General features: G+C 38.5%; 2 protein-coding genes across 2 annotated transcripts; one reads left to right on the top strand and one right to left on the bottom strand.

The window, feature by feature from the left end:
• The first annotated feature begins 1,331 nt into the window (after positions 1-1,331).
• Positions 1,332-4,602, top strand: LOC137747303 (guanine nucleotide-binding protein subunit gamma 3-like). Its single transcript, XM_068487392.1, has 5 exons — positions 1,332-2,236; positions 3,426-3,478; positions 3,657-3,701; positions 3,791-3,835; positions 4,208-4,602. Exons 1-5 carry the CDS (start codon positions 2,090-2,092, stop codon positions 4,599-4,601), a joined length of 684 nt encoding a protein of 227 aa, XP_068343493.1. The 5' UTR covers positions 1,332-2,089; the 3' UTR covers position 4,602.
• Positions 4,603-4,681: 79 nt separating this feature from the next.
• On the bottom strand, positions 4,682-7,739 carry LOC137747302 (subtilisin-like protease SBT1.8). The gene is made up of 2 exons (XM_068487391.1): positions 6,001-7,739; positions 4,682-5,908 (listed from the first exon to the last, which is right to left on the bottom strand). The coding sequence occupies exons 1-2, from the start codon at positions 7,616-7,618 to the stop codon at positions 5,232-5,234; spliced, it is 2,295 nt and encodes a 764-aa protein (XP_068343492.1). The 5' UTR covers positions 7,619-7,739; the 3' UTR covers positions 4,682-5,231.
• Between the last annotated feature and the right edge of the window lie 20,106 nt (positions 7,740-27,845).

Raw genomic sequence — 27,845 nt, 5'->3', positions numbered from 1 at the left:
AATTTTCAATTGAAGTGTGGCCCTATCATCGTATATGGGACTATCTGTATTAGAGAGTGTTTAACAAGTATGATGAGTGGTGAATCGGTAGTATGGATATGGTGGTATGCGGTTGCCCATGACAGTAGCCACAACGTGAAATGTTGAAGGCGTCGAAGAAGCCTGAGTTTTATTTTATTTTTTTTCGTCTTATTCAAACCCTGACCAAAATGACGTTGTATTGGCCATTTTTAAAATAGAAAACATCTCTTTTAAAAATGACTTTTTCTGAGATTGCATATGCCTTTTTCATCATCTTCTCTATTTCAAACCTATTTCAACAAAAATTACCCACTTCGCTCAAATTTCTCTATCCAACTTATTTCCTCAATTCCTTAGTGAGAAAATAACTTGTTAGCTTTTATATTTCTCTCAATATATATATATATATATATATATTTTAATATTACATGTCAGTTTATATGTCGAAATAGCATTACTCTTAGCATTTAGTCCATGTAGTTTTAATTTTGACAATTGTGATTATGTAGTTTGTTTACTTTTGCAATTATTGAAAAATCACTAGTTTGGTGATTGAAGAATGAAACCTAACGTGGCAGCAATGTGCATTGGCAATTTCAACATTTCAAGCACATTGATTTTACAAGAAAGCGTCACCTGCGTGGACACAAATCAATAAGAGAAAAGTGGATATAACACATGAATAAATCAAAATGTTCATGGTCTTTTATGAATCTAGATTGTCGTTTTAGGTACACGAATACCCAATATGCATGTATTGCCATGCCAAATATTTCTACTTCAGTTCAACAAAGTTAATGATTGAAACTACCAAATTTACAAAAGTAAATTAACTTTGCCCAAATTGAAACTTCAAAAACTAAATGAAAAACTACTGCCTCGCCTAAAAATTAAGATAAAAGTCGATGACAGTACAACTTTCATAACACGAGCACATTATTACCATAACGTCTTGTACTAATATTACAACAAGGTGTGTAAATTCCTCTTCCCATAAGGTTAAATTTTGGCACGAAACATCAATATAGCAGCTAGGTAAAGGTAAAGGCAAAGGTAAAATTGACATGAGATTTTACCCAGATGGTTAGTTATTCTCAGAGTCAGGGCTGATTTGTCCAAAGGCTCTGATTTGCCCAAACACCTCTGATTTCCCCGCCTTTTCTCTTTCCTACGCAGTGGTCACGTGCGGTCTGAGGTACTTCCCCATCGTGCTTTTCGCTCCTTCCTCTGCAAATCCTGCAACTCACTCACCCCTTCACACTAAAAATAATACAAATTGGACCAATTTATTTATTTTTAATTTAAAAAAAAAAACCCACAATCATACAAAAAGCTTGAGTTTTTACTTGTTTTTGTATAAATCCAACTCCAAAAATCTCACTCAAAAGCTCTCAACTTTGCCGAATGCGTCCGTATACACAGACACTTGCAGTTGCAGGCTTTTTGCACAGCCGTCTTTACTATTACCATTGCCATTATTAACTGATTAATTAATTAATTAATTATCTCTGCAATTACCAAAACATGCAAACAAAACACAGATTAGATGTGCCTCGAGAAGGAAAACAAAACAAATCAAAACCCAAAAACCCATCTTTTTTGAAAAACATTCATTCAATCGAATCACTCCATTGAGCCCTGTGAGTTGTGAGAATTTTCAATTAATGGCAACCCCTTTTTGTAATTCTAATAATGTTAATACCCTTTTAATAATGTTTTGATAAAGTTTAAATCTTTACACCCTCCCATTAATCCCCTCTCCTGTTTGCAGAGCATTTATGCACCGTGCAACGTCTCTTTTTATCCCTGTCAGAGCCCCTAATTACTGCTTTCTACCATTTCATTTCTACACCTACCATCATTTGCTTTGCCGCTTCATAAGTGCTTTTCTGCTGCGTGCTTTTGATTGATGAGCTTTTTTTTGTAATTACCAATAGCTGCAACTGCAGTGCTTCTATCGGCAGCAATACTGCTACTGCTTTTCTCTCTGTAATCTCCGCTGTCGTTTTCTTCATTTGGGGTCTGTGTTTTAGGTGATTTAGCAACTGGGATTTGGTTACTATTTGGAATGGCAGCTCCTTCTGGTAGTTCTGCTTCTGTGCCGTCTCTGCCACGGCCACGCCCAAAGTCGCCGCCGCAGTATCCTGATTTGTATGGGAAGCGCAGAGAAACAGCCAGGGTTCAGATGCTCGAGAGGGAGATTGGTTTTCTTGAGGTAACTCTAATTTTTCTTACTTTCTGTTAATTAATTAATTAAAATCTCCATTGAGTTGAAAAATCAAAACTTTGAGTGCAATTATCATTGGGTTAAGTTGGTAATTAAAAAATTTCAAGTCCTATTTGTCTTTGTTTTTGTAAATCATTCTTGGATTAAGAATCTAATCTTTTAGTTAATTGGACTGGAAAAAGCTTAACTTTTATTTAATTTGTTTAGCTTAATTCTGTGAAAAGTGAAAAGGTGGGACTTCCATTTTTGTGAACAACAAATCATGATTAAGAAAATCTTCACTTGAGGGTGTGCTCATAAAGCTAGACAATATGCTGGTTTAACACTTAATTTAAAGTTAATTAACATGGAAATGATCAGTTCAAGTTATTTGGTGGAGAGTGATCCTGATTTACTACAAACCATTTCAATGTTGTTCCGTTTGAAGGACTAATTAACTCGAAAGTTTCGGAACTTAATGTAGTCGATCCAATGAATAATACTCCTCTGTTTGCTTGGTTTAGTAAGTTTTGGTTAATCATATTATACAGGTGACTCTAATTAACTTCGTTTAGCAGCGCAAACCCCACCGGCGTGGACGATGAACTCCGTGAACTATTCTTACCGGTTTTGCATAGTCTTCAACCGGGGATCAACTTGAATTAGTGATAGTGAATTAGAATTGGTGGTATTCTGTTTGTCCTGTCACTTCGTACACTTGAAAGTGTTTGGCAGGTTTTCATTGACTTCATGCGGTACCCTGTTTATCTTTAACATATCAGATAATAATACCAAAGTAGTTTGTCGGACCAATAGATAGGGATGGTCTTTGGGTTCATACGATCCATATGTAACTCAATCGGATTAGATTAACTCGAGGCATTAGAGACCATTAAGATGTTTCCAACTTGAGCTCAAAAACGGTTCAGCTCTCATCTTTCAATGCTGATGTGGTAGCTTTCCACTGAATAATTGAATTTTGTGTCGTTGTAAACAACTTGATTGTCTATTGGAACCAAAGGTACTTTCGATAATTGAAGTGCTGCTCCTGCGTATCCCCAACGGAAATGCGTCTTTAATCAATCATGTCATAGAGTTTCCAAACGGAAAATATATTACTTAATATCTCATTCCTTTTTACTTGATTCTTCTGATTTGGTTTATGTGGAAGTTAAACAATTACCTTGTTTGTTTGCAGGAGGAACTAAAATCTGTTGAACGGCTTCAACCTGCTTCCAGATGCTGCAAAGAGTATGTCACTTTCTTCCATTACCTTTTGTAGCACGTAGTTCTCAAAATTGGAACTAGAAGAAGTCAAACTGAAAACCTACTAAATTTGTTTGCTTTAGTCATTTCATGACGAGGTGGTGATTCTCTTTAAATGTCGTGTTCGTCAACTGACAGTAGATTGAACATGACTATTTTGCAGGGTTGTTGATTTTGTGGTTGCAAACCCAGATCCATTAATACCTACGTAAGAACAATGTCACCGTTTTCTTGTTGTTGTAAAGTTTAGTGCACCTTATGTGTATACGATCATTAGATTTTCTCTCTTTTAAACAGGAATCGAAAGAAACGCAGGTCATGCCGCTTCTGGAAATGGCTATGGTACCATTTTCTCTTCGTCTTAAAGAATTATGTTAGTTTACGAGTTTTGCATTCCAAAGTTTTGTTTTTCTGTTTTTTATAAGATGAAAATCGGTTTATACTGTACAGTGACTGCAATAAGAAAAACTGTGTTGACATTACAGAAACATTAAGGGATGTTGACTACTAGTACTTTGGGTGATCTTGAATTAGTATATGCTGAGCACCGAGCATCCTTCCGTCAATATTGCAAATACTTCTAACATTTAAGATGCAGCAGAACCTTTTGAGTTTTGTTGTGCTTTACATTAACCTTAATGGACTTTTACATTCGATGCAGTATTAGAAAAGTTGAATTGTTCCGAATATGACATAAACTTGTTTGTGGTACAGCGGAATGCCCTGTTTCAGCTGCTCATGGATTTGCTGTTGCTGCTGCGACGGGTGCTCTCTCCACCTAGAAATGCCACGCTGCTGTGACTGCGGTCCGTGTAACTGTAATCCGTGTGCCTGCTGTCTGCTACCAAAGTGGCGATGTTGCTGCTCATGTCCCCGCTCCAACTGCTGCAAAAATATTTCATGCGGCAGAAATTGTTGCATTTTCCCGTCCTGTTCATGTCCCGATTGCTCTTGCGCAAGTTGTTGCATTTTCCCGTCCTGTTCATGTCCCGATTGCTCTTGCACAAATTGTTGCAAATGGAAATGCTCTTGCCCTAAATGTCCGAAGGTACGACCGGGTTGCTGTTGTAGAATAACCTGCTGTAACCCTTGTAGTATATGTTTTTAATATTTTATACCATCACTGTGGAAGCTTTGTTTTTCATTTTTAGTCTAAATTATGCAAATATTGAAGGATACAAATATTATGTGAGCTATGAAGAAACAGTTATGTATGAGAAACTCTCGACCTAAATGATCGACAATGGTTTTCAATACAAATTTGTACCCTTGTACGCAAGGTAGGTCTTATGTATGAGAAACTCTCGAGCTACATGATCGACAAGCGTCAAATCCGATAACAGTCATTAGTACGCAAGATTTCCGTAGCGGGCCGGGAAACTTTTGAGAATTAAAACAGTCTGATTGTTTATGGTCTCGATTCAAACTCAAGCAGTCTGATTCGTATATATGAGAATTAAACTCGCATGAACTACCGTGGAAGGTCTTTTTAACTTGCTTACGCGTCGGCAATCTCTAAACAAAATGGATTGGTGCAATTTGGAACAAGATTATGCGAGCAAAATCATCGGTATGTCATATTTTGATTCTATTACATTAGTTTTCGCTGGCAAAATCATCCCCATTGAACTGCTTTCCATAAAAGCAGAAATCATCCGAAAACCAAAAGCACTTTCGGGCCCAACAACAGAAGAGGAAGGAAAAAAAAAAAAAAAAAAAAAAAAAAAACCCCGAATTCTTAGTCTATCAACTGCCTCCATGCAAAAGCAACCGGGGTTTTGACTAGGTGTTGTGGGTTTGCCCACACAATTGACCCAAATTCCGACCTTGCTGTTTTCTCTGCACCCGGCAAAGCCACAAACGTAACTGTGTACTTCTGCTTCTCTCCTACATTGTTGAACACGAGCCTTGTGGGCTTCACGACGGTCCTCACCGTCGAAGGACTGGTCACGGAGGCTCTGTATACAGAGCCGGCTGCGCCGACATTTGTCAATTCCCGGGTGTACCTCACAACCCTTTTGTTTTTGCTCCCGAACGCGATTGAGAACGAAGGGTAGTTGAGCTGGCCGGGGTCCGAATACTTTCTCTCACAAGTAACATTGGGCCTCTTGACAATGGCTTGGACATGCTCATTGGTGTACTCCAATGAGCACAAAAATGCAATGTAGTCCTCGGCGGTGGTGTCGTAAACCAGGCCCGGTGAGAGCGCCTTCGAGGGGTCGACATGGCCGGAACCGTGCCCCCACGGGTTAGAAAGCGTGCCGTCGGCCGCGTCTCGGAGGGGGGACTTGGTGTTGTCATGGGTGTAAGCTGTGGTCATTAGGGCAGATTTCACAGCACTTGGGCTCCATTCTGGATGGGCCGCCTTGAGCAGTGCTGCAAGCCCACTAATGTGCGGGCATGACATTGATGTACCTGCAACAAAATCACAGAGGTCGAGTCAACTTCAAATTGGTCAACATCGTCAACGGTCATGATCAAATCACTGTTAACAAACTAGCCGTTACCTGACATGATGTTGAACTGGCTCTTCCTCTTGTCATCCTGAAGCCCGGTGGGCCCGATCGCCTCCGACCACGCTGCCAAAATGTTGACACCTGGACCAATCACGTCCGGCTTCAAGATCTGGGGGATCACCGTATTGGGCCCCCGTGAACTAAACGCCGCCACGACTGGAGACGGCCGTACATTCAACACGGTCCCGCCGAAGGTAATTGCAGCCGTAGGATTGGGATCGTGCTGAGCATATGCCCTGATTTGATCACCGACTTTTCTTCCGACGGCGACAGCTGGTAGCAAATGACTGTCAGCCACCAACTCCTCACCACTGGCGGCGGTGTTGGCGATTATCATCCCAATCCCACCAGCTGCGCGCACGACGCCACCTTTCTCGACACGTGCGTTGACGCCTCGGTCGCACATCACCACTTTCCCACGCACCAAATCCGGGTTCAGCGAACCGGGTAGGCACAAGTTACTAGAGCCGTTGGACCCCTTATTGTAAACCAACTGGACCGGTTTGTTTCCCATTCCGGTCCCGCTGTAAAGAGACACGCCGGTGAACCGGAGTTTGTTGCCTAGCAAAGCGTAAGCCGGAAAATCCCGATCCAAGGTCCCGGCTCCAACGGTCATGATCCATGGGGCTGTGTTGGCCAACGAGGCCTTAGTGGGCCCACTGTTCCCGGCAGAGCATGAGACGAAAATACCCCTCTCCATAGCCGTGAACGCGCCAATCGCGATCGTGTCGCGGTAGTAAGGAGCGGAGCCACCGCCTAGAGAGAGCGACAAGACGTCGACGCCGTCGATGATGGCGCGATCCATTCCCGCGATAATGTCCGAACCGAAACATCCGGTGCTCCAGCAGACCTTGTAGGCGGCGACGCGCGCGTGAGGCGCCATTCCGCGAGCCGTTCCACTCGCGTAACCGAGGAGGCTGGCGTTGGCCACGAGGGACCCGGCGGCGGTGCTGGAGGTGTGGGTGCCGTGACCGTCTATGTCGCGAGGAGACACGACTTCGCTCGGCTTTCTCAAGTTGCTTCCGCCTGAGGCCATTTGATAACCTTTGGAGAAGCTCCGAGCTCCGATTAGCTTCTTGTTGCAGAGAGTAGCGGCAAAATCAGGGGCAGATTCGCACTGGCCGCGCCACTTGGTCGGGATCTCGGGCATTCCGGTGTCGTCGAAGCTCTTGGACTCGGGCCAGACCCCGGTGTCCAGAACTCCGATGATAACGTCATTGGATGCCTGGTTCAAATCCTGGGTCGAGTGACCCGCCCAGAGTCCCGATTCGGTATCAAGACCCAGGAACTCGGGGGTACGAGTGGTGTGGAGGTTGTAAACCGTGTCTTCGTAGACACCAATGACAGAGTCGGACTGGCGGAGCAGCTCGGCCTGGTCCGGATCTAAGGAGGCGGCGAAGCCGTGGTAGGCGTCGGTGTAGGTGTAAAGGAGGGAATCTGAGTCGGAGGAGAAGGACTGGAGGCTGGCGGAGTACCAGTCATGGTGGGTCGCGTAGGATTCCGGCTTGGAGTGCTGGTTCATGTGCACAATGTAAGTCTGCTTCGCCATGGCTAAGAGACATGGGAGAAGAAGGAGCAGAGCTCCGAACCAGAAGGCCTCGGAGGCCATGGCTAAAAAGCTTGAGCTGGGTAGATTTAGTATATCCAAATGTGGAAGATGAAGAGAGAGTGAGAGAGTACAGTCGCTCTAGAGCCGCGACTGCCAGAAAGGGGTAGAAGAGGATAGAGGGAGAAAGAGACCGATGTCGGGCTTATAAGCATGAGGAGATCTCGAATGCGACATTCATTTGGGTTTAATTACTCCGATGCCATTTCCCCGCAATAATAATCACTTTTTAATAGTTAATTAGGATTAGTAATTTAGTATCATGGAAGTAAAGCTGGATTCTACGTGATTAAGGTGAGGTTTGGTATTTGTTAATTATATCTGTGTTGAAATTCAGTGTTTGATATGGCTTTTTTTTTATTAGCACCCTAAACAATTTTGAATACGCTCTACATTTTAAATAACTTATAAGTCCTAACATGTAATGACAATTTTCACCTAATTAAATATAAAAATGGAGCACCACCAGAAAATGAAAGACATGGCCGGCCAGCACCGGTTAACACCACCATATCTGGATGGAAATGAACAAAACTTCCCATTTGGGGATTAAGGTCACTTGACCATCTCGTATTGCGCTGAACCCCGCAGGTATTTGTCATAGCAATAGAAGCAAGGGCAAGTAGGATCATATGGATCAAGATTGGTTTCAGCATAATGTCTAGAAAAGTATGGAAGCGATGGTTGCTTGTATTGCCTGGGAAAGGGATGAGGAGCTCCACTGTGCATGCGGGACCCAAAAGGATCGCTGTATTTAGGATAATTGTTTAAAATATGCACAGAACAATGTGGTTTGTCTGTATAAAATGTGGAGTTTATGTTGAGAGTGTAGTGTGTAAGGATATTATTGGAAGTAAAGTGGGGTGTATTATGATAAATTTTAATTGAAAAAACAAATGTGGGATATATTAGTATGTGAGATGTATTCAACAATGTATGAAGTGTTAATAAAACAACCCGTTTTATATTTCTAATCCTACGCATGTTCATGGAACTTTCTTTATAGTATTCACTTTATAATTAGATATTAATTTCAATCTTTACCTTGGTTTCTACTAATAAAAAGAAAGATGGTGGAAAGACCGTGTATTTTGTAAACAATCAGACCTCTGTATAAAAATGGGGGCCAGATCCATGGCATCGTTTTCTTTACACAAGTTTTTTTGGGGTCCATTTTATAGTATATTTCAACAAGTTTGAAATCATATGACCTTAGATTAAGTGTTCAAGGTTTTTACGTAGAATTGTTCTCATTCATTTGTTGGCTATAAATAATGCCTAAGTGGTCTTGGATTTCTAATTTTTTATAAAAATGATCTATGAATGATAACATAAAAGATAAACGGTTCGGAATATTAAAACATATTACCGATTGAACCTCATAAAAACGTATGTAAAAAATTGAGTAAAAAAATAATGTCACATATTCGTCTCTTGTTTAATAGAAAGAGGATTAAATAGATTAAAACAAAATGCAATTATTGTAAAGCATTCACGGGCATATAGTATATCTTTCACTTTTGCGAAAGGAACAAAATTGTTTGACTATAGGGTTAATCTGTCTATAGATCAAATTGACGCATGAGCACACTATGGATGTGAGCTGGAAGCCGGTCACTTGGTAGTTATTGCGTGTGAGTGTTTTCTTTTCTAGTTTTCAGTTCAGCCGTCGACCTTAGCTTTGGTCACGGTTAGAGGCAGTCCCTTTCATTTTTTTTTTCTGTTTCTTCCCCTCTACTTTCAATTGAAATCTCTCATTGCCCTGATCGGAAAACTTCGTTTCGCTATCTCCCTTTTCTTCTCCCCACTTTATTTTCTCCTCCAAGCATCCATTCTTTTCACCTTGTTTCCCTCCCACATGTGTTCGTTCTCTATCGATTTCACTTTGGATCCGATTTGCTCCCACTTTGTTTCGTCGTATTCAATGGCTTTATCAGAAGGTGCATAAAGCCTCAGCTCGGGTGTTAGCACCACCACCTTCCACCTGTGTGTTGGTCTCAACACTGTTGTCAGTGGTTCCACTCACTTCCTCCCTAGTTTTATACCATTGGTGGTGGCGGATTGGTTCTGTGTGGAGTTCGATGGAGGACGTCCACGTCTACTTCTCTTTTTGTTGTTGGGGCTTGGTTGGTCTTCACCTTTGGTGTTTGTTAGGTTGCTAATTCATGGTCGTCGGAGCTTGCTTTGACGGCGGCAAGGGTTTTCAGTTTTTTTCTGTGTTTTTCTTTTGCGGGCTTAACCCTTGTGTTGGGCTGGGCCATCTTTTGCTTGTGTTTAGTTGCGGGTTTTTGTTTTGTATGTAAGTTTCTGGTAATTAAAGTTTACCTTTTATCCCAAAATTAAAAAAAAAAAAAAAAAAACAACAACAACAACAACTTACGAACAGAGCTCAAATTCATGTGATATGTTTTTTTTTTTTTTTTTTTTTTTGAGCTTTTTTTGCTCTCCACTATAAAATACAGTGTATGCCCGCCGTATATTAATCGTCTGTCATGTGTCATTTCACTAAACCTTGGTTAGGTGGAGGATGAGCTTACATTATATTTTATGGTGGTCAAGAAAAAGCTCCCTTTTTTCCTACCCTTCAATGTCTGAACCAAAATTTTATCACATTGGAGGCGTAAAAGAGAAATTCTTTGATTTTGTTTACATTACTTTAATTTATCATCACGGGGTGCCCCAGTAGTTGAGGATGATTTTCAAGCCCTTATTTCATACAGCATGTCTTGGATTCAATTTTTGGTGTTAGTAAATCGCACAAGGTGACCAGGAGAGGCTGAAAAAAAACTCTTTGATTTTGTTTACATTGGAGGCGTAAAAGAGAAACTCTTTGATTTTGTTTACACTACTTTAATTTACCATCACGAATGGTCCAGTGGTTAATGACAAATTTCAGGCCTGTATTTCACATAATATGTTCAAGTTCAATTTCTAGTGATGGTGAATCGCATGTGGTGACCAAAAGAGATTGAAATGCCTCTATGAGTTTTTCTAACTATCGAAAATGTGAACTGCTATGACACTTTCAGCTGATATCCTTTTCAAAATAAGAAAAGAACACCGCGACCAAAAATAAAAAAATAGTTGTCCACTAACAATTGTACGAGAATCGAGTGATATGGAGTGCAGATCTGCCAAGCCCGCAAAGCCTCCGCTCACCCTCACTCTCTGCCTGCATCCTCGTTTCCTGTTGAATAATGTCGGGATTGCGCAAGGTTTTCAACAAGATCAATAAACAAATAGGTTTTTTAATTTCTTCTTAATTAGATTGCTTAATTAAGAGTTTACCCATCGATGAGTCATCACAAATGTCTAAGTAGTAAAGCAAAGCAAAAGAGAAGGGTAAAATCGTAATTTCGCGACGAATGAAAGTTTGTGGCACGAGGTTCAAGAAATTCATGCAAATTATGCGGTATAATTTTGTCGTTTATTTGACTATTGGAGATAGGAAAAGACTAAAAAGCACAGCCGCGTTCAACACTGGTAACGGCTACAATTTTTGTTTGTTTTATTCCGCCCTTCTTTTTGACCCGGAATGGGTTTCCCAGCCATCCCCAACATCCAATGGGATTGTTTGTAGCTGCATAGGGTGGTTGGATCTCTCAATTTTCATTATAATACGTGGCAGTTAGGCGTCCATGTTCTTCGATCAAAGGTAACCTTTAATCTTCTCCCTCTTATCTGGGGGAGTAGAATTATCTCACATTCTATTTCCATCATCCCCCTCTTTTTCTCTCATATATTATTTTTTATCTTATTATCTTTATAAAAAAATTAAGATAAGATATCGACGTGGTTTAAACATAATTATTTAAGTAGGAGGGGAGGGAATCCTTCTACTATGATCTAGTGATATTTATCTTCACCTGTAAGTGAGGTCTTAGGTTCGATTTTCGTCAAAGGTGATTTTGAACTAAATTATTGCTAGCTCATTATGAGATTAAACCCATATCTTCCCCTTTAGTGTAGATAATATCGTTTGTTTGGAAAAAAAAAATAAAAAAAGTAGGAGGGTAGGGAACCCTCCTATTATGGTTTATTGGTATTCCTCTTCGCTTGTAAGTGAGAGGTTTTAGGTTTGATTCTCGCTAAAGACAAATTTGAACTAAATTATTAATAGCCTATTGTGAGGCTAAGCCCGCCTCTTCCCCTTTAGTGTAGATAATATCGTTTGTTTGAAGGAAAAAAAAAAGTAAGAGGGGAAGGAAAGGGAGAGACCCTCCTTCTCTTGCACATCCTCAACCGATTATCTTTTTAGGGTTTATGCAAGGGATGTGTTATGATTGGTAGGTTTGAGACTTGTTATTTCGCTTATCAAATTAACTAGTCGATTATATCTAAGCATCTCTTAATAATCATGACATAATTAGGTCTGGCATATAATTATCTTGTTTAATTTATTACGAGTGCGATCTAGTTATATTCAGACATCGACATACATGTCCAAGCAAACATGGTGGCTATCTTTGCTTAACATGTGGATGTTTCCAACAGGTAAGTGAGAGGGTAATCTCGTCAAACACACCCTTGCCCGTTCACATGTAATTACTTTGTAGGGAACCAGATCCCCTCCTGAGCTTAGGAGGCTGAGCCTCTTGAGCAAATGCCGTTGAAATTGATCCAATGGCTATAAATAAGGTCTTCTAAAAGTTATAATAATTGCAGCAGTTTGATCAAATTTCAATGGCCGGTGTGATTTGCTCAGGAGGGGATCTGGTTCCCAGGTAGGGCGGTGAAATTTGATTACCACACTTGCCTTAGTGTTTCGTAGGATAGAAATAGAGTCTAATTGACAATGTTAGAATGAGAATATTTCTACATTGTGCTTGATGTTAGAAACACACGGTTTCAAGATGTAGGTTTGTATTCAAGTAAAGCAGGTAAGTAGATGCATGTTTCTATCACGTATGTACGTCAAAATGGAAATGTTGGAAAACAACCGTGCTTGTTCCAACTTTATCTGATTCGAACAGCCACGATCAAGCCACGCGAACGTTGACTTCTTTATAAAAAAAAAAAACTGACAAAAAATAAAAATAAAAGAGAGATGATGAGAGTGAAGGGGAGAAGAATTGACAGAAATAGAATCTTAATCCACGATACAAAATAAAGTGTGAAACATGATTGCCTCACTGTCATACTTTGGAGAAAGAGAGATTTTTTAGTGTCCTCAGAACATAGAGCATGTCATTATTTGTTGTTATACAAGTTGTGAGACACTTATATAAAAAATTAAATAACTTAAAATATAAAAGATTCATTTAACTTATAAAATAAACGTAGTGTATCATCGGATAATATCTAAGATCTCCCCGCAGATGGCGCTAATAGTTGGATCCCCAATGTGAAAAGTGCATAAATTACGCACGCCCGCACTGCTTTTCAGCAGTTTCCTCTCACTCTTTTTGCTTCCCAATTATCACTATCCTCCACGCGCCCTCTTTTCATTCCCAATTATGTCACCGACTTAATCTTTCATCATCTCCTTTGAGTCCAAGAAACAACTTCAACATCAATACACCATCATCTTTTCCTTTCATTACTATCATATGCATGTGCCTAGTTTAATTATTTTACCTAATTTATGTCACACTTTTGATAATTCTTTCGGTTATATTGGTAACCCTTCCATGCCTAAGATTATTTGAAACATTTTTTCAAGCATCTTGTACGTGACAACCGTGTTCGTTGACAATATTAGAGAAACGTTGGAGAATTTTATATCTAACGATAGTTGAAGTGAGGGCAATTGCATATACAGAAGTTTGTAGCATTTGAATCATACAAAAATTAAGTAAGTGGTCTAAATTAAGTTGAAGGGTCTTTTTTCTTATGCGCTAATGCAGAGTAAGGATTCAATTAAATCCTGAACCGCATATTCAATTATTCATTGATCCAGTGCATGATTTATATATCGGTGGGAGGCAGATTTTCTGCCCTCCCACTTCCCGTGCCCTCCTGTTTGTGTGGTCACAATTAAGCCATGTCAACTATATTATTATTATTTTTTGTCTTATTATCTCTATAAAAAAATAATATAAAATAATGACGTGACTTAACTATGACCACACAAAATAACACACAAAATAGGAAAGCACGAAAGGACATGGAAAGTGAGAGTGTAGAGAATCTGCCTCCATATCGGAGTGCCGTATCTCAACAGAATTTGCAGCTTGGAATAATAGGAGTATAGATAGGTGCAGCCCGCCACTTTATTTGTTGTATTCTTTTAATCGTTTCCAAGGACATGGAAAGTGAGAGGGTAGAGAATCTGCCTCCATATCGGAGTGCCGTATCTCAACAGTATTTGCAGCTTGGAATAATAGGAGTATAGATAGGTGCAGCCCGCCACTTTATTTGTTGTATTCTTTTAATCGTTTCCAAATCTGGGAGAGCATATCACCAAAGACATGGAGCCTCCTGTGATGGATCCATGATAGGAAGCCGTGGGCCTCTCGCACTACCCTCATCGTTTCTAATTTCGGTTGGCTTCTCACATCAGTAGAGCACCAAGTGAACCACAAATGAGGCAACTCACATGGATGTTAGGCCAATGGAGTTTTCCAATTTCTTTTTATTTTTTATGAGGGACATATGATTGGATTGGTAAATGAAGAAATGACGGAATTTTTGTTTAAGTTGATAGTAGAAGATGAATTACTGATAAATGAACTTATCTCTTCAAATCCCAACAAAACGTTGAGATTCAATCTCTCACTTTTACATTCATTTCTTATTTTAATAAGCTGTGACTTTTTTACTCATTTGATTCTATCTTAAGCACCGAACAAGTCTTTCGTTTGTTTTGTTCTTTTATTGTTGTGTTGCAGGAAAGAAATTTTCGTGCCTTGATTTTTTTTTTTTTACCGCATTTTCTTATCTCCCTCCTCATACGACAGGTGGTATGAGAAGATAGATAAGATGAAGAGATACATGGTGCTGGAGCAGTGAAATAAGATTAGGGGATTGTGAAATTGGGGGAGGGAACTATATTTTATGTTGTAGGTAGAGAGCAATATTGGATACGGAGAGGTTCACCCCCAACACCTCTTTGTGCAACAACTCTCTTACACATTTTCACAAACTCACTATGTGTGGAGCTACAACTTTTCCCCACTTCCATATAGTGCCTAAATATCTGGTGGGATTTGTAAGAATCTTAATGTTTTATTTTTATTTTATTTTTTTATTTTTGAGAGTGAGGGTCTACTACTTTTTAACACGAGATTTTTTTTAGATTGACATGTTTGGAACCTAAAGATTTAAAGATTTAAGCTGTTGAATAGAGACAATAAAAGATCGAGTTTTTTTATTTATGTGAAGTGGATCAGTAAAATGAACTAATAAGGATCATATGATTTAAAATGAGTAGTTCAAATTTTATAATCTATGAGCTCTAGATAAAAAAATCTAGAAATAATCTCAATTCACTTCTTAGTGGCAGTACAGCAATTTAAAGGTACACATTATCTTTTTAATTCCAGTGTGGAACCTTTATACATATAAAAAGCAAACAAAGGCTGCCCATTATATGAATGAAGATAGGAAATAAATTGGATGTCCAATCAAGCTTGTGAAGCTTTTAGGTGACAAATAGTTAAAGGCATCCAGCACTATGAGTGGCTGCGACCTACGAGGTCCAATTTCCACTACATATGACGTACAATTGCGCGTGTCAATGGTCACACAATTATTTTATTTATCTATTGATTCAAACGCTGTATCTTTGAGATAGGGATAGAGAAAGTGGAAAAAAAATTAAAGATTTCACATATTACTTTTGATCGAAAAATCAATCTGATTTATTTCGTACATTTTGCTCAATCATAAAATGGGTCAGATTCTACATGATCTAATCTATATGACTTAAGGAATGATAGAAGGGAATAAAAAAAGAATTAAAAAAAAGAAGGGGAAAAAAAAAATGAAGTAGAAGAGCCCATATTCCAAATGAATGAAAATGTGACTAAATTGATCCCAGTTACTCTTCAGAACGGAGTGAAAGGAGGGAAGAGATTCTTAAACGAGGAAAAGGATCCAATGACTTCAAAAGAATTGAACGAGGAGCCGTGTGTGATGAAAATCTCATGTGCGGTTCTGTATAGTGACAGTAAGGGTGACTTATTTGTCAACTTTTCCACTATCATCCCAAAAAATGATGTACAATTTGCACTACAAATGATGTACAATTGCGCATGTCAATTGTCACACAATTATTTAATTTCTCTATTGATTCAAATGTTGTACCTACGGGATAGGGATAGAGAAAGAGGAAAAAAATCAAAGATTTCACATATTACTTTTGATCAAAAAAATCAATCTGATTTATTTCATACTTTTCGCTCAATGATAAAATGGGTCAGATTCTACAGGATCAAACCTATAGGACTTAAGGAATGATGGAAGGAGTAGAAAAAGAAAGGGAAAAATAATTTAAAAAAATGAAGTAGAAGAGCCCATATTCCAAATGAATGAAAACGTGACTAAATTGGTCCTACTTACTCTTCGGAACGGAGTGGAACAAGGGAAGAGATTCTTGAACAAGGAAAAGGATCCAATGACTTCAAAAAAATTGAACGAGGGGCTGTATGAAGTGAAAATCTCATGTACGGTTTTGTAGAGTGACAGTAAGGGTGACTTATTTATCAACTTTTCCACTATCACCCCGCAAAAACCAAACTCTGCCTTACGTAAAGTTGCCAGAGTACACTAAGCAGCAAACATTATGCACTACCATCAATTTTCTGCTATACTCTATGCAAGAATAATGCTTTTCTCTAGCTAGAGGACTATTACTCGGTATACCAAGTGTCAGAATATAAGTTATTGAATTCTTAAAAAGAAATTCCGACTACTTATATCATATGATGTTTGGTATACCGAACCGTGTTTCTGTCACTAAAAAATTTCGCATATAGTAGAATCCATTTGCAGTTGAGAAAATGTAAATCTTTAAGCTATATTTCATAATTTTTTCCAATGTTTTTCTAGGTCCATCATGCCTTGGTCAAATTTCATGAAATTCCTTGCCCAATGTTGATGGTATTTTATGTATGTGGTTGCAATGAGTTATGTTCGAGTTTACTTACAGATCGTGTATGTCTCAACCGATTTACAAATTTGTAAAATAGTGTAACAATTATGTTCAACTTTACTTACGCATTGTGTAATTGTCTACGCATTGTGTAATTGTTTACACATCGAATTGTATATTCGCTTATATGACATCTGGTGCTAATGAAATAAGAAAATGTGTAACTCTCGAATTTCTAATCGTTGATACTCTATTTTCAAAATTGCCATAGTATGATTTGTCAAGATGTGAAAGAAGAGAGATGATAAGTAGATTCTCTCAAAGTAGGAACTCTCATGGACTCTCCACCACCTCGTACTTTTGGCACTGGAATTGTGCCAAAAAACATAAAATGACGAATAATTCATGGAGAGTCTCACTTTTGAGAAAGTTTCCATAACATTTCTTGTGAAAGATTGTTTCACATTGGAGAGTTAAGAAAACCTTGCTTGAAAACTTATAAGATCACCTAACTTTAGCCTCAACTGCATTCATAGTACCTGCAAATATGTTGATTCATACAATAATACTTTATAAACAAAATGATTAGTTTAAAATGCTAAAAACAACTCCCGTCATATGTTGTGGAACAGTATATATCTGTATGGATTAGTGGGTTGACTGGTGAAGTAAAAGAAAATATTCGAGTAAACAAGAAGTTAAAATATTGATGGCTTCAAGTGTTTAGAGGAGTAAGCATTCCAAGATATAATTATTATTAAAATAAACACAATCATATCGCTCTTTAGGTGTGCCTTCTCAAAGCTTGTGTGCAAAATTAAAAAAATAAAATAAAAGAAAAGAGTGTGAATTGTGAAGAAATACAAATGAGAAAGTTCGGTTGGTGTTTCTTACTTTCTCTGTTGGCTGCTTGTGGGAGTAAGCACGTGCAGAGATGCTCTGTTTCTTCCCTGTGCTCTCGGTCTCAGACTTCCAGCCAACAAAAGCATCGGTAGTTGGAAAGCGGCTGCTGTCAATCGTCAAAGTATTTCAGATTTTTCGCTCTTTATTTGTACAATTTTTTATGTTTCATATTTTAACAACAATCCCTATTGAATATCTAGGTCTCAAAAGTTATTTTCGCACTCTAATTTTCAGCGCAGCATGTTTTTGTTTATATTTTGTCGATAGAAATACTGAATAGTCAAATGATTGAAAATTTAAAATACATGACAAAGTATATATAAAAAGAGAAAACGAATGTACAAAAATCATTTTCTTCAAGTTTTAGGACTTCCTTAGCCATGTGATCAACTTTCGTACATGATTACTAGTGATGTTGACAAAGTTATCTAACAAATAGAAAAATAATGTTTCACATATAAACGCTGATATTTTGACAAAATTAATTGAATGATTAAGTAATTTACAATTTTTCATTAAATTTTTTGCTGAGTTAATCTTTACAGCTAACTGTGAACTTAAAACGGTTTTGATTATTAAGCAACAAAAGGTCTAAGTAACAAGGTTCTTATCATTCTCATTCTTTCATTTCTATTGCCAAAAGAGCATAATTCAACCACCTCAAAATCCGCTTGATATCCAAAAAGGCAAAATTTAGGTAAAGCTGAATGAAAGTTGTTGGATATTAAGTCATCATATTGACTGAGTTAAGAAGATTAATGAACAAAAATATTTGGAAAGTAAAAAGAAACGTGTTAATAGCATTGCCCTACGTGTTAATAGCATTGCCCATAGCAGAATTATGTAAATAGGCTAGGGCTACTCCTCAGTTTGCTACACTCCAGGCCCAGTATTATTGATGGGTTTTAGCCCAATTGTTGTTATATTGGAGAAAGGGTTGCCCTGATTTTCTATGAGGCCCAAAACAAACTACCTACCAGTCTCAGGGAAGTACATTTTTTATCGTCATATAAACTTTCATTAAAGAGAGAAACCCTAGTACACCGGAAATATTTTTGCACGTGGTGGTGACGCCCATCACTTCATTGATTTTGATTATATGAGTTTCATTTAATTTAGGGTTTATTTATTTATTTATTTTTATCACAAATGGTCCATGAAATTGACCCTCACTATCAAGATGGTCATTGAAATTGAAAATCAATTAATGTAGTCCTTGAAAATAGGTGTCGCAAATTAATGTGGTCATTCCGTCATACTTTTGTTAAAAAATTTGTTAAGTGCTGATGTTGCATATAATTGGGCCCCAAATTCATTTTTTCTCACAAATGGTCCTTGAAGTTGAGCTCCGACATCAAAATGGTCCTAGAAATTGACCACCGACATCAAAATGATCCCTGAAATTGAAAATTGATCAATGTAATCCCACAAGTAAGTGTCTTAAATCAATGTAGTACTTTCGTCACAATTTTGTCAAAAATTCTATTAGTTGCTGATGTGACACATAAATGAGTCACACAAGTCCAATTAAATTAAAAAAAAATTACAAATAGGATTCATAATTTAATAGTTAATAAAAAAAATTGTCAACCCAAAAACCAGTCCTACAATCACCCCTGATCCCAGTCCACATATCTCTACCTCCTTTGCTCTATGTTCTCTAAAAAAAAATCTCAATACACCCATCTTTACACACTTCGATGCCCTTTACCAAGTTGAACTTAGATCGAGATCACCTTTGGTGACAGCTTGGCTATTGGCAAAGACTTATGGGACATCATCATTAACATTTAGGCGATCAACATCCTCACAACCTTAACTTGTTCGGCGCTTCCATGGTGGTCTGGTGATGCAAAGAATGGCGAGGTCTGCCTTGAGATAATGAAGTTATAACTGAGGTGCGTCTATTGTGGGTTGAAAACTATTTCCACAACTCCTTTTAGGCCTTGGTTAAGCCTTGTGCATTTAAGAATTTATGGAATGAATCTCTTTTCGGAGTAGACCCTACTATAAGAAGAAGAAAAAATGCCATTGTGCAAAATGGTATTTAGACAACTTTTTAAATTAATTATTAAACCCACATCAGGACATAACAAATTTTTTTACAGAATTGTGGCAGAATAATCATATTGATTTGCGACACCTATTTTCAAGGACTACATTGATTGATTTTCAATTTTAGGGACCATCTTGATGGTGTGGGTCAATTTTAGGGACCATCTTGATAGCGTAGGTCAATTTCAATGACCATTTGTGATAAAAACCCGTAAATCCTGTGGGGCCCATTTATGTGCTACATCATCACTTAACTTAATTTTAACAAAATTGTGATGGAAAGACCACATTGATTTACGACACCTATTTTTAGGGACTACATTGATTGATTTTTATTTTCAAATACCATCTTAATGGTAATGGTTAATTTCAGGGACCATCACAATCAAAGATAAAAGTGTTTCTTGCTGTATAAAGAAGAGTGTACAATCCAAAAAATAAGTACCAGAAACAATACAGCACGAGATATTGTAGTTTATGATAATTCTAATCAAAACTTAATGTAAAAGTACTAATATACCCTTAATGACAAAAAATTCCCCATTGCTCTTAACCATGAAAAAACAACAATTAGTTGAGATCTTGAAGCATAAAAAGGTAGCCTCTTGAATACTACCGAGTACCCCTACTCTCGAACCCCTCCATTTCTTACTCTTTTTTTTTATTTAATTTTTAATTAATTTTTTTTATCAATATATATATATATATAGTAGATATAGATATTCAAGTGTAATCAGAGAACGTGAAAATTGAAGATAACCTAGTAAACTAAACATAAAAATTAATCAAAAACTGAATCTTCGAAGCAAAATTTGAATCTAAAAATAGAGAAGCAAAAACCGTTTTAAGCTAAAATCTGTGTGAAGTTTTTCTGCTAAAATGGTGATTGAAAATATAAAAGCCAATAATGTAATAAATCCCGAATAATATAAAAGCCAATAATTAATAAATTCCGAAAAAAAAAAAACATTCACATCATGTTCTGGAATGGAGTCTAATTGGATTCTTGCAAGTTTGGCGATTGTGGCCTGTCCCACCACAGTAACTGCACTTTTTAACTATCATTTCCTCCCCTTGAGATGAGATTCTGCTTGTCTTGCGTCTTCCAGATACTTGTCTAATTGGAGGTAACACAACTTTATTCTGCAACTCTTCCGGCACACTCCATTCACTCTTGTTTCTAACCGGCCAAATGGGCTCCGCATACGCTAGCATAATTGCATTGGCTATGTAGAATTTGGAGCACATATTGTACACTAATGTGTTGCGAATTCGACAAGCAGTAGTTGCATGGACACATGGAAGTTGGTCGAGATCAAACATTCTACATGTGCATGTCTTGACATTTAGGTCAACTACATGATATAAGTCTGTCTCATGTACTTGCAATGCATAGTGATTAATGGAAGATATCTGCATAGTTGTCAACCATGTGACAAAAATTTTTAAAAATGCACACACAATACTTGAAGAAACACCAAAACTAAGAATATGTCTAACTTAAAACTCACATCTATTGAAATCTCACTAATCTGGGCATTGTCTTGAAGAACTTGACTTGGTTGTTCATCACTCAAAATGTCATCATTCTTTTGAATTGCCACTGTTGGTGATGGGAAACTGCATGCAATTAGGTGATCATCTTGTTTGTACCATACTTGACCAATCCCGAAACTACTAAGCATCGGTCAACAGCATACCGTCAAGGACCCACAAGACTTTTCCTCCAACCAGGAGGCCAATCACAGCACGACACATGTCGGTATCAGAAGCCAATCACAGTGCGACACGTGTCGATATCAGAGGCCAATCACAACACGACACGTGTCAATGTCAGAACAAAGCTAGAAACTCTCTTCTATAAAAGGGGATCATTCTCCCACAATAATCCCTAATATCATTTGTACTAAACTATTCACTATAACTCACTAAAAGAGAGTTTGAACCTATGTATTTGTGTAAACCCTTCACAACTAATGAGAACTTCTCTACTCCGTGGACGTAGCCAATCAGGGTGAACCACGTACATCTTGTGTCATCTGTTTCCCTGTCTCTATTCATTTACATACTTATCCACACTAATGACCAAAGCAATCTAGCGAAGGTCACAAACTTAACACTTTCTGTTGTACCAAAGTCCTCGCCAATTTTGTGCATCAACATCTGGCGCCGTCTGTGGGAATCGCACTTATTCCTACTCTTTCCAGCTTTGTTAAGCTGGTTTCCACCATTCGTACACTTTCTTTCAACTAAGCACCCCTTTCCAACATGGGGAGTGAAGGGAGCCACATCACGCAGAACGACACCCCCTCGCACTTAGTGCGAAGCAACGAAAGAAGGAACGAAAGAAGTTTGCTCTTCAGGCTAAAGTCGATGAGCTAGAGGCTCAGAACAACAAGATAGTAATAAAGAATGAGATCCTCCAATAGCAGTATGAGAAGCTTTTGGGGATGCTCCAAGAAGCTAGGCATACTTAAACACACGAACTTATTGCCCCTGGAGAAGTCAACCACCACCTGGGTGCCCCCCAACACGGGGGATCACCTGTTTTCAACATGGATATCCCTAATGGGGAGCGAGTTACTCATCAAGGTGTTGATCAACATAAGACCTCTCTCGACCCAGCTGCTTCGACCCGAAGCAGGAGAAGTGGAGGAATGCACCTTTTTGCAGAAGGAGTAGAAGGATCAAAAGTCGTTTATCGTGACTGTCGGGACTTCCTAAGGCAACCTCGAGGGAACCCCATCCACATAAGCTCGAAGGTCAATGACCCAAGGGTTTCTGAAAGATTCGGTCATCTCTCATGCCCCAAGCCAACTACCAATCTAGGGAATAAACGACATGTCCTAGAGGAATATAAAGGTATGGGAGACTTGGGCGCATTTCGACAGGCTCGCCCTGGAAGTCAGTACGGTGAGTCCAAAGAAAAATCTCATGCCCTTGATCAAGCTTTCCTACTTCCAAGAGGAGATAGAGACTTACGGAAGAATGATCCAGCAGTACCTGACTCCACTCAAGACCCCTTTGTCCTACAACTCTTTGAGGAAGTAAACATGTTGAAGGCCGAACGTCAGGCCGAAATACCTGACTGGAACCAACCTAGGCCTGGCCTTCTTACAAGGAGACTCCTCGACACCCCCTCCAAGTAAAGACAAAGCAAAAGCTTGGCTTACAACTTTACATTGGAAGGGAGGACCCAATTGAACACCTTAACCTCCTTGAGTCCACCATGGCATACCAGATACACACTGACGAAGAACGATGTCTTCTCTTCCCCTCTACCCTCTCTAGTGGAGCTCTGAATTGGTATTGCCGTCTTCCACCTGCAACAATAGACTCATTTGAAGAACTGAGGAAGCTGTTTGTCTCTCAACACATCTTCTAGACAGATCGCTTACATTTCGCAGATGATTTGTACACTATTCGCCAGAAGTCGGACGAGTCACTACGAAAGTATGCTGGCCGCTTCAGCCATGAGTATTCTCGCTGCGCTAAAGCAGATGACAAGACCGCCCTTAAAACTTTCACGGCAGACCTACGCGACTGTTTCTTCAAGTACATGATTAATGATAACACTTGGAAGACTTACTCTGAGGTGATGGCACATGCTTACAACCACGCCTCCGCCGAAGCAAGGACATACAAAGGGAACCCTCATATGGTTAACCCCTATCCACAAATGGGAAGTGGAAGTCAAGTTCTACCAAGTGAGGAGATCTTGGCCATTCAGACACCCATTGCATCATCTCCTGCCTCATTTAGTTACTCGCTAAGTCACTAAACGTATTTGTCTCTTGATAAGAGGAAATTTTTTTACTCTCAGCAAGCCTAGTACAACAAGAGGGATAAAAGTTTGTATCAAGACAACCAGGGGTGAACGTACCGTTGACTATTATGACTATGGGGCCAAACCTCACTTTTTTAAAGTGGAGGACTGGGTACTGAAGAAAATGCTATTATAAGAAAGCATACATATTACAAATGTTTTGACTCTCAACCACTTGAGATCTTTTGTCACACAAGCCATTCGGCAAATGTTTAAAGAAAAAGGAATTCAGACAACTTCTTCTGAGTTTTTTGCATTCCTAGCACTAGAACACTTGGTCTACGTTCACCTACCCCTATACTACAACTCAGAGCTTCAACATGCATACTTTGACACAAAGTATGTGGTACTAAGTGTTATAACCAACATGGTTCACATATCGAAAGCATGGATCCCTTCATGCATAGCAAAACATTCATAAGCATCATTCATATCAATCAACATAAACATCATACATTCCAACACATTCATACATAAACACCATACATTCCAACACATCCATACATATGCCAACTGTGCTTCGAAAGGGTTTAACATACTTTGTGTCATTTGACACTTGCTACAATGTGCCTCAACACCTTGCCCTTATTCTCACCAACCAAGTGATGAAATGTGAAGAAAGAACGCATCTTCATGCCACCAACGAGATGATAAAATGTACAACCTGTACTCTCATTCATGCCACCAACCAGGTGATAAAATGTACAACCTGTACTTTAATATCATTTGGCGACTTGCCACTCATGCCACCAAGCAGGTGAAGAAGGAACTCATTTTCATGCCACTAAACAGGTGATGAAATGTACAACTCGTACTCTCCTTCATGCCACCAACCATGTGATGAAATGTACAACCCGTACTCTAACATCATTTGGCAACTTGCCACTCATGCCACCAACCAAGTGAAGAAGGAACTTATCTTCGTGCCATCAACCAGGTGATGAAATGTACAACCCGTACTCTAACATCATTTGGCAACTTGCCACTCATGCCGCCAACGGTCAACGGTCAACGTTGACTTTGACTTTGATCGGTCAACGGTCAACGTTGACTTTGACCGTTGACTTTTTGAGTTTTCGTGCGGGACCCCTCCTAGGCTAATTTCGACGTCCTGAACCTGTTTCCGATGTCCGTTTTCCCAAATTCAATTGTTTGAGTAGAGTTTGACTAAATGTACCCTTTATGTGCTTAGGGGCGATTATCTGCGGCGTTTCCTTCTTCGCTAGATGGCGTGGCTTTTCAACGACAAAGTACTGTGAGTGGACCCCTTCTAAAAATGCACGTTTTGATAGTAGAAATGCATACATGAAAAGCATGATTTGATGAGTATGTTTTATGAAACGTTTTACGAGATAACATGCTTACTGAGGCTAGTTTGAATTATTACTATTTTTCCTATAACCCATGTTCTTATATATAATATCTGATGGATGACGATATGATATTTAGAACATGTTTAGAACACCTCTATATAGTATAGATGATGGATGACTTTATACTATGAAGTTGATTTTCAATATATGTATGTTCACTGGTTTTGTACTTACCTAGTGGTCATTTCCGCTATGGGACGTAGGGATAGATCCGGTTCGTCCTGGGCGACGGTTTGGTGTTGGCATAGAGTCTGGAGTGTGTTTTCCTCTGACTGTCTGCTCAGAGACGGGAAGCCGGCAAGGGGCCTGAAGTGTATTTTCCTCTGACTGTCTGTTCAGAGACGGGGAGCCGGCATGGGGCCTGAAGAGTTATATCCGACATTCACTAGTGATTATTATTTTATGCGAATTATGATTTGAGACATTGCACGACATGCTAGATTTCGGAAAACCTATGTTTCGCATTATATATGTGTTTTCATAAAACCTGGAGGTTAGTACGTTGATAACTGTTTTATTATATATATATATATCAACTTGGTCCACTCATGTTTGTTTTGCGCCCCCTTCAGGACTTAGAATCGAGGCATACAATCCCGACGTCCAGGCACTTCCGCATCGACATCTTTGAGTCCTCTCGGTGTAGGACCCACTCCTTTGTTCATTCAATTTTATATTATTTTCTTTTAGTGTTCTAGATTAGTGGTGTGCTCTGAACACGGTCCTTATTTGAATATTAATTATTCTTTTATATTTATAAGCCTTATATATCCTTTGTTTTCAGCATTTGCACTCAATAAATGGCTTTCGTCACCCTCGGGTGTCGGCCAGCACGTGCCTATCCTGGTATTCGGGGAATATCGGGGTCGGGGCGTGTCAATATTTTTGTTCAACATCATATTTATCATCGATATATAAGTTTAAATTTTAAAATCTGTGTAGTAGAGAAGCACAAATACCAAACTTAAAATTTATCATATGGTGATAAATAAGGTAGTGAGAAAATATATGCACCCATGCTGCTAACTTGTTTGACCTTACACCAAATTATTGGAACGTTTGATCAAACATAGTTGGACAAGCTAATCCTTTTGTTTTTCTCTATTTCTTCACAAAAATACAAAATTAATATTCTTATAATTTTTCTTTGATCAACAACGATCTGAATAAATAGAATAAAAAACGCAAGGATGATCGTAAAAACAAGAAAAATAATAAATAATAACAAAAAACACAGTTTATTTTTTCTTCAATATCCAAGAAAAATCCAGTATTGCTGGGATTTGCTGCACTTTTAGATTCATATTTATGAAAATAAACTGTACTATATTCAATCAACTTATTTATTTTTGATACAAGTGATGTTTAAGGATAAATTTATCTCAAATATAAGGAGAAATATTTGAACTTTAATACTTAGATGAGAAAACACAAGCTCTAACCAACTTAATTACAACTTAATTAAGTCTTTCAACACATTTTGTTCTTATTTATAAATTGTATATGCTGAAGTTAATGGAATATTGTTATAAAATTGAGGTGCATGAAGCTCCATCCAGGCATCCACCCACCCTTCCCAACCATCGATGTACAAAACATTTTGTAACCACTCTCATCGAACGGCTAATTAGATGCACAGCCTTTTGCACGGACGATTTCTCCCCTCATGTGTCCCGGTACGATGCACTGTCAAAAATCAGATGCCAAACATAAAGAAGAAACAAAACCAAGATGACAAGAAGGAAGTTTTTAAGACACCAACGGTTGGTAGGACGACAGCTGCTGTTACCACGGTGGCGCCCGCCATCACCGCCTTCCTTCTCCTTGTGTCTCCGTCGCCGCTGGTTATGCAGCTTGGTGACTTTGTCTATGCTTTTATCCCTCCCCATTTTCTTCTCTCAAAAGTACTATCAATACCTAAATTTAACAAGAAAACAACCCAAAAGTTTAAAGGAAGTATCTGGTAAAAATATACAAAAAACAAAGAGGAGGGTGTTTGTGATTCTGCGAATGCTTTTGGAATTAAAAAAGAGTTGAAAGAAAAAGCATACGATGATGATCTATGAGTTTCCAGTTATGGTGTGAGCTAGGTTTTATAACTTGATTTTTTCCAATTTTTGTTAATTTAATTAGGTGGTTTCTGGGATAGTGGAAGCAACTTCGGGGAAATTAAGAGGCGCGCGGGTCTGAATTCTACTCCGCCTGAAATTTGCGGCCGGAGTTTGGAGTTTTCTGAAGACTTTTAGCTAAAATAGTGGTTTGTATAACTCTTTACTTTGATCTCTACAATGAAAATCGACAAAAGTGGTTATTGAGTTTGGTTACCGTAAATTATTTTGGTTATTCTGTAAAAAATCTATTAATATTCTCGTTAAATCGTCACTGAGCGACCACGTGATTACCTTTTAAAGGGTATTTTGGTTAAACCAACTCATCCAATTAACGAGGATACTAACAGATTTTTTACAAAATGACCAAAATAAGTTACAATTGACAAACTCAATAACCACTTCTATCAATTTTTATTGTAAAGACCAAAATGAAGAATTAGGCTCTCAATCTCATAGAATATTAGACACGGCTAAAAGAACCTTTTTTTTTTAGAAAACTAATGAAAATAGTTTCAAAATTTTAAAGTTTAATCAAAAGTCATGTACTAACTTTATTTAATGGTCATGACAAAACCCAACTCTAAACCAATCCAATTAAAATGGTCCAAAAATTAAGTTTCCAATTTTGCCCCCGACAGCAACACAACATGTCTTCCCTCCCTCCTCCGACCTCTCCTGCATTTCATTCATATAAGAAGGACAACAAGTTATAAAAATGGATGATACGTAGGTACTGAACAGAGAGTACCCACTTTGCTGACCTTCTAAAATTACCCAATAACTTTTTAACACGTGCCTTCTAAAAACTTTATCTCTTTATTTCTATTTTGTGAACCTAGCACCAGCTATCATTTTAAGTCCATAACCAAACACAACCTTCCTCTTCCTTTGTCTTGTCTGCCATGGATGACCCGTCGACGCCGACTTC

The sequence above is a fragment of the Pyrus communis genome, chromosome 10, assembly GCF_963583255.1.
Source record: "Pyrus communis chromosome 10, drPyrComm1.1, whole genome shotgun sequence".
Lineage (NCBI taxonomy): Eukaryota > Viridiplantae > Streptophyta > Magnoliopsida > Rosales > Rosaceae > Pyrus > Pyrus communis.
Note: the sequence above shows the minus strand (reverse complement) of the source record. Positions and strands in the feature narration are given on the sequence as shown.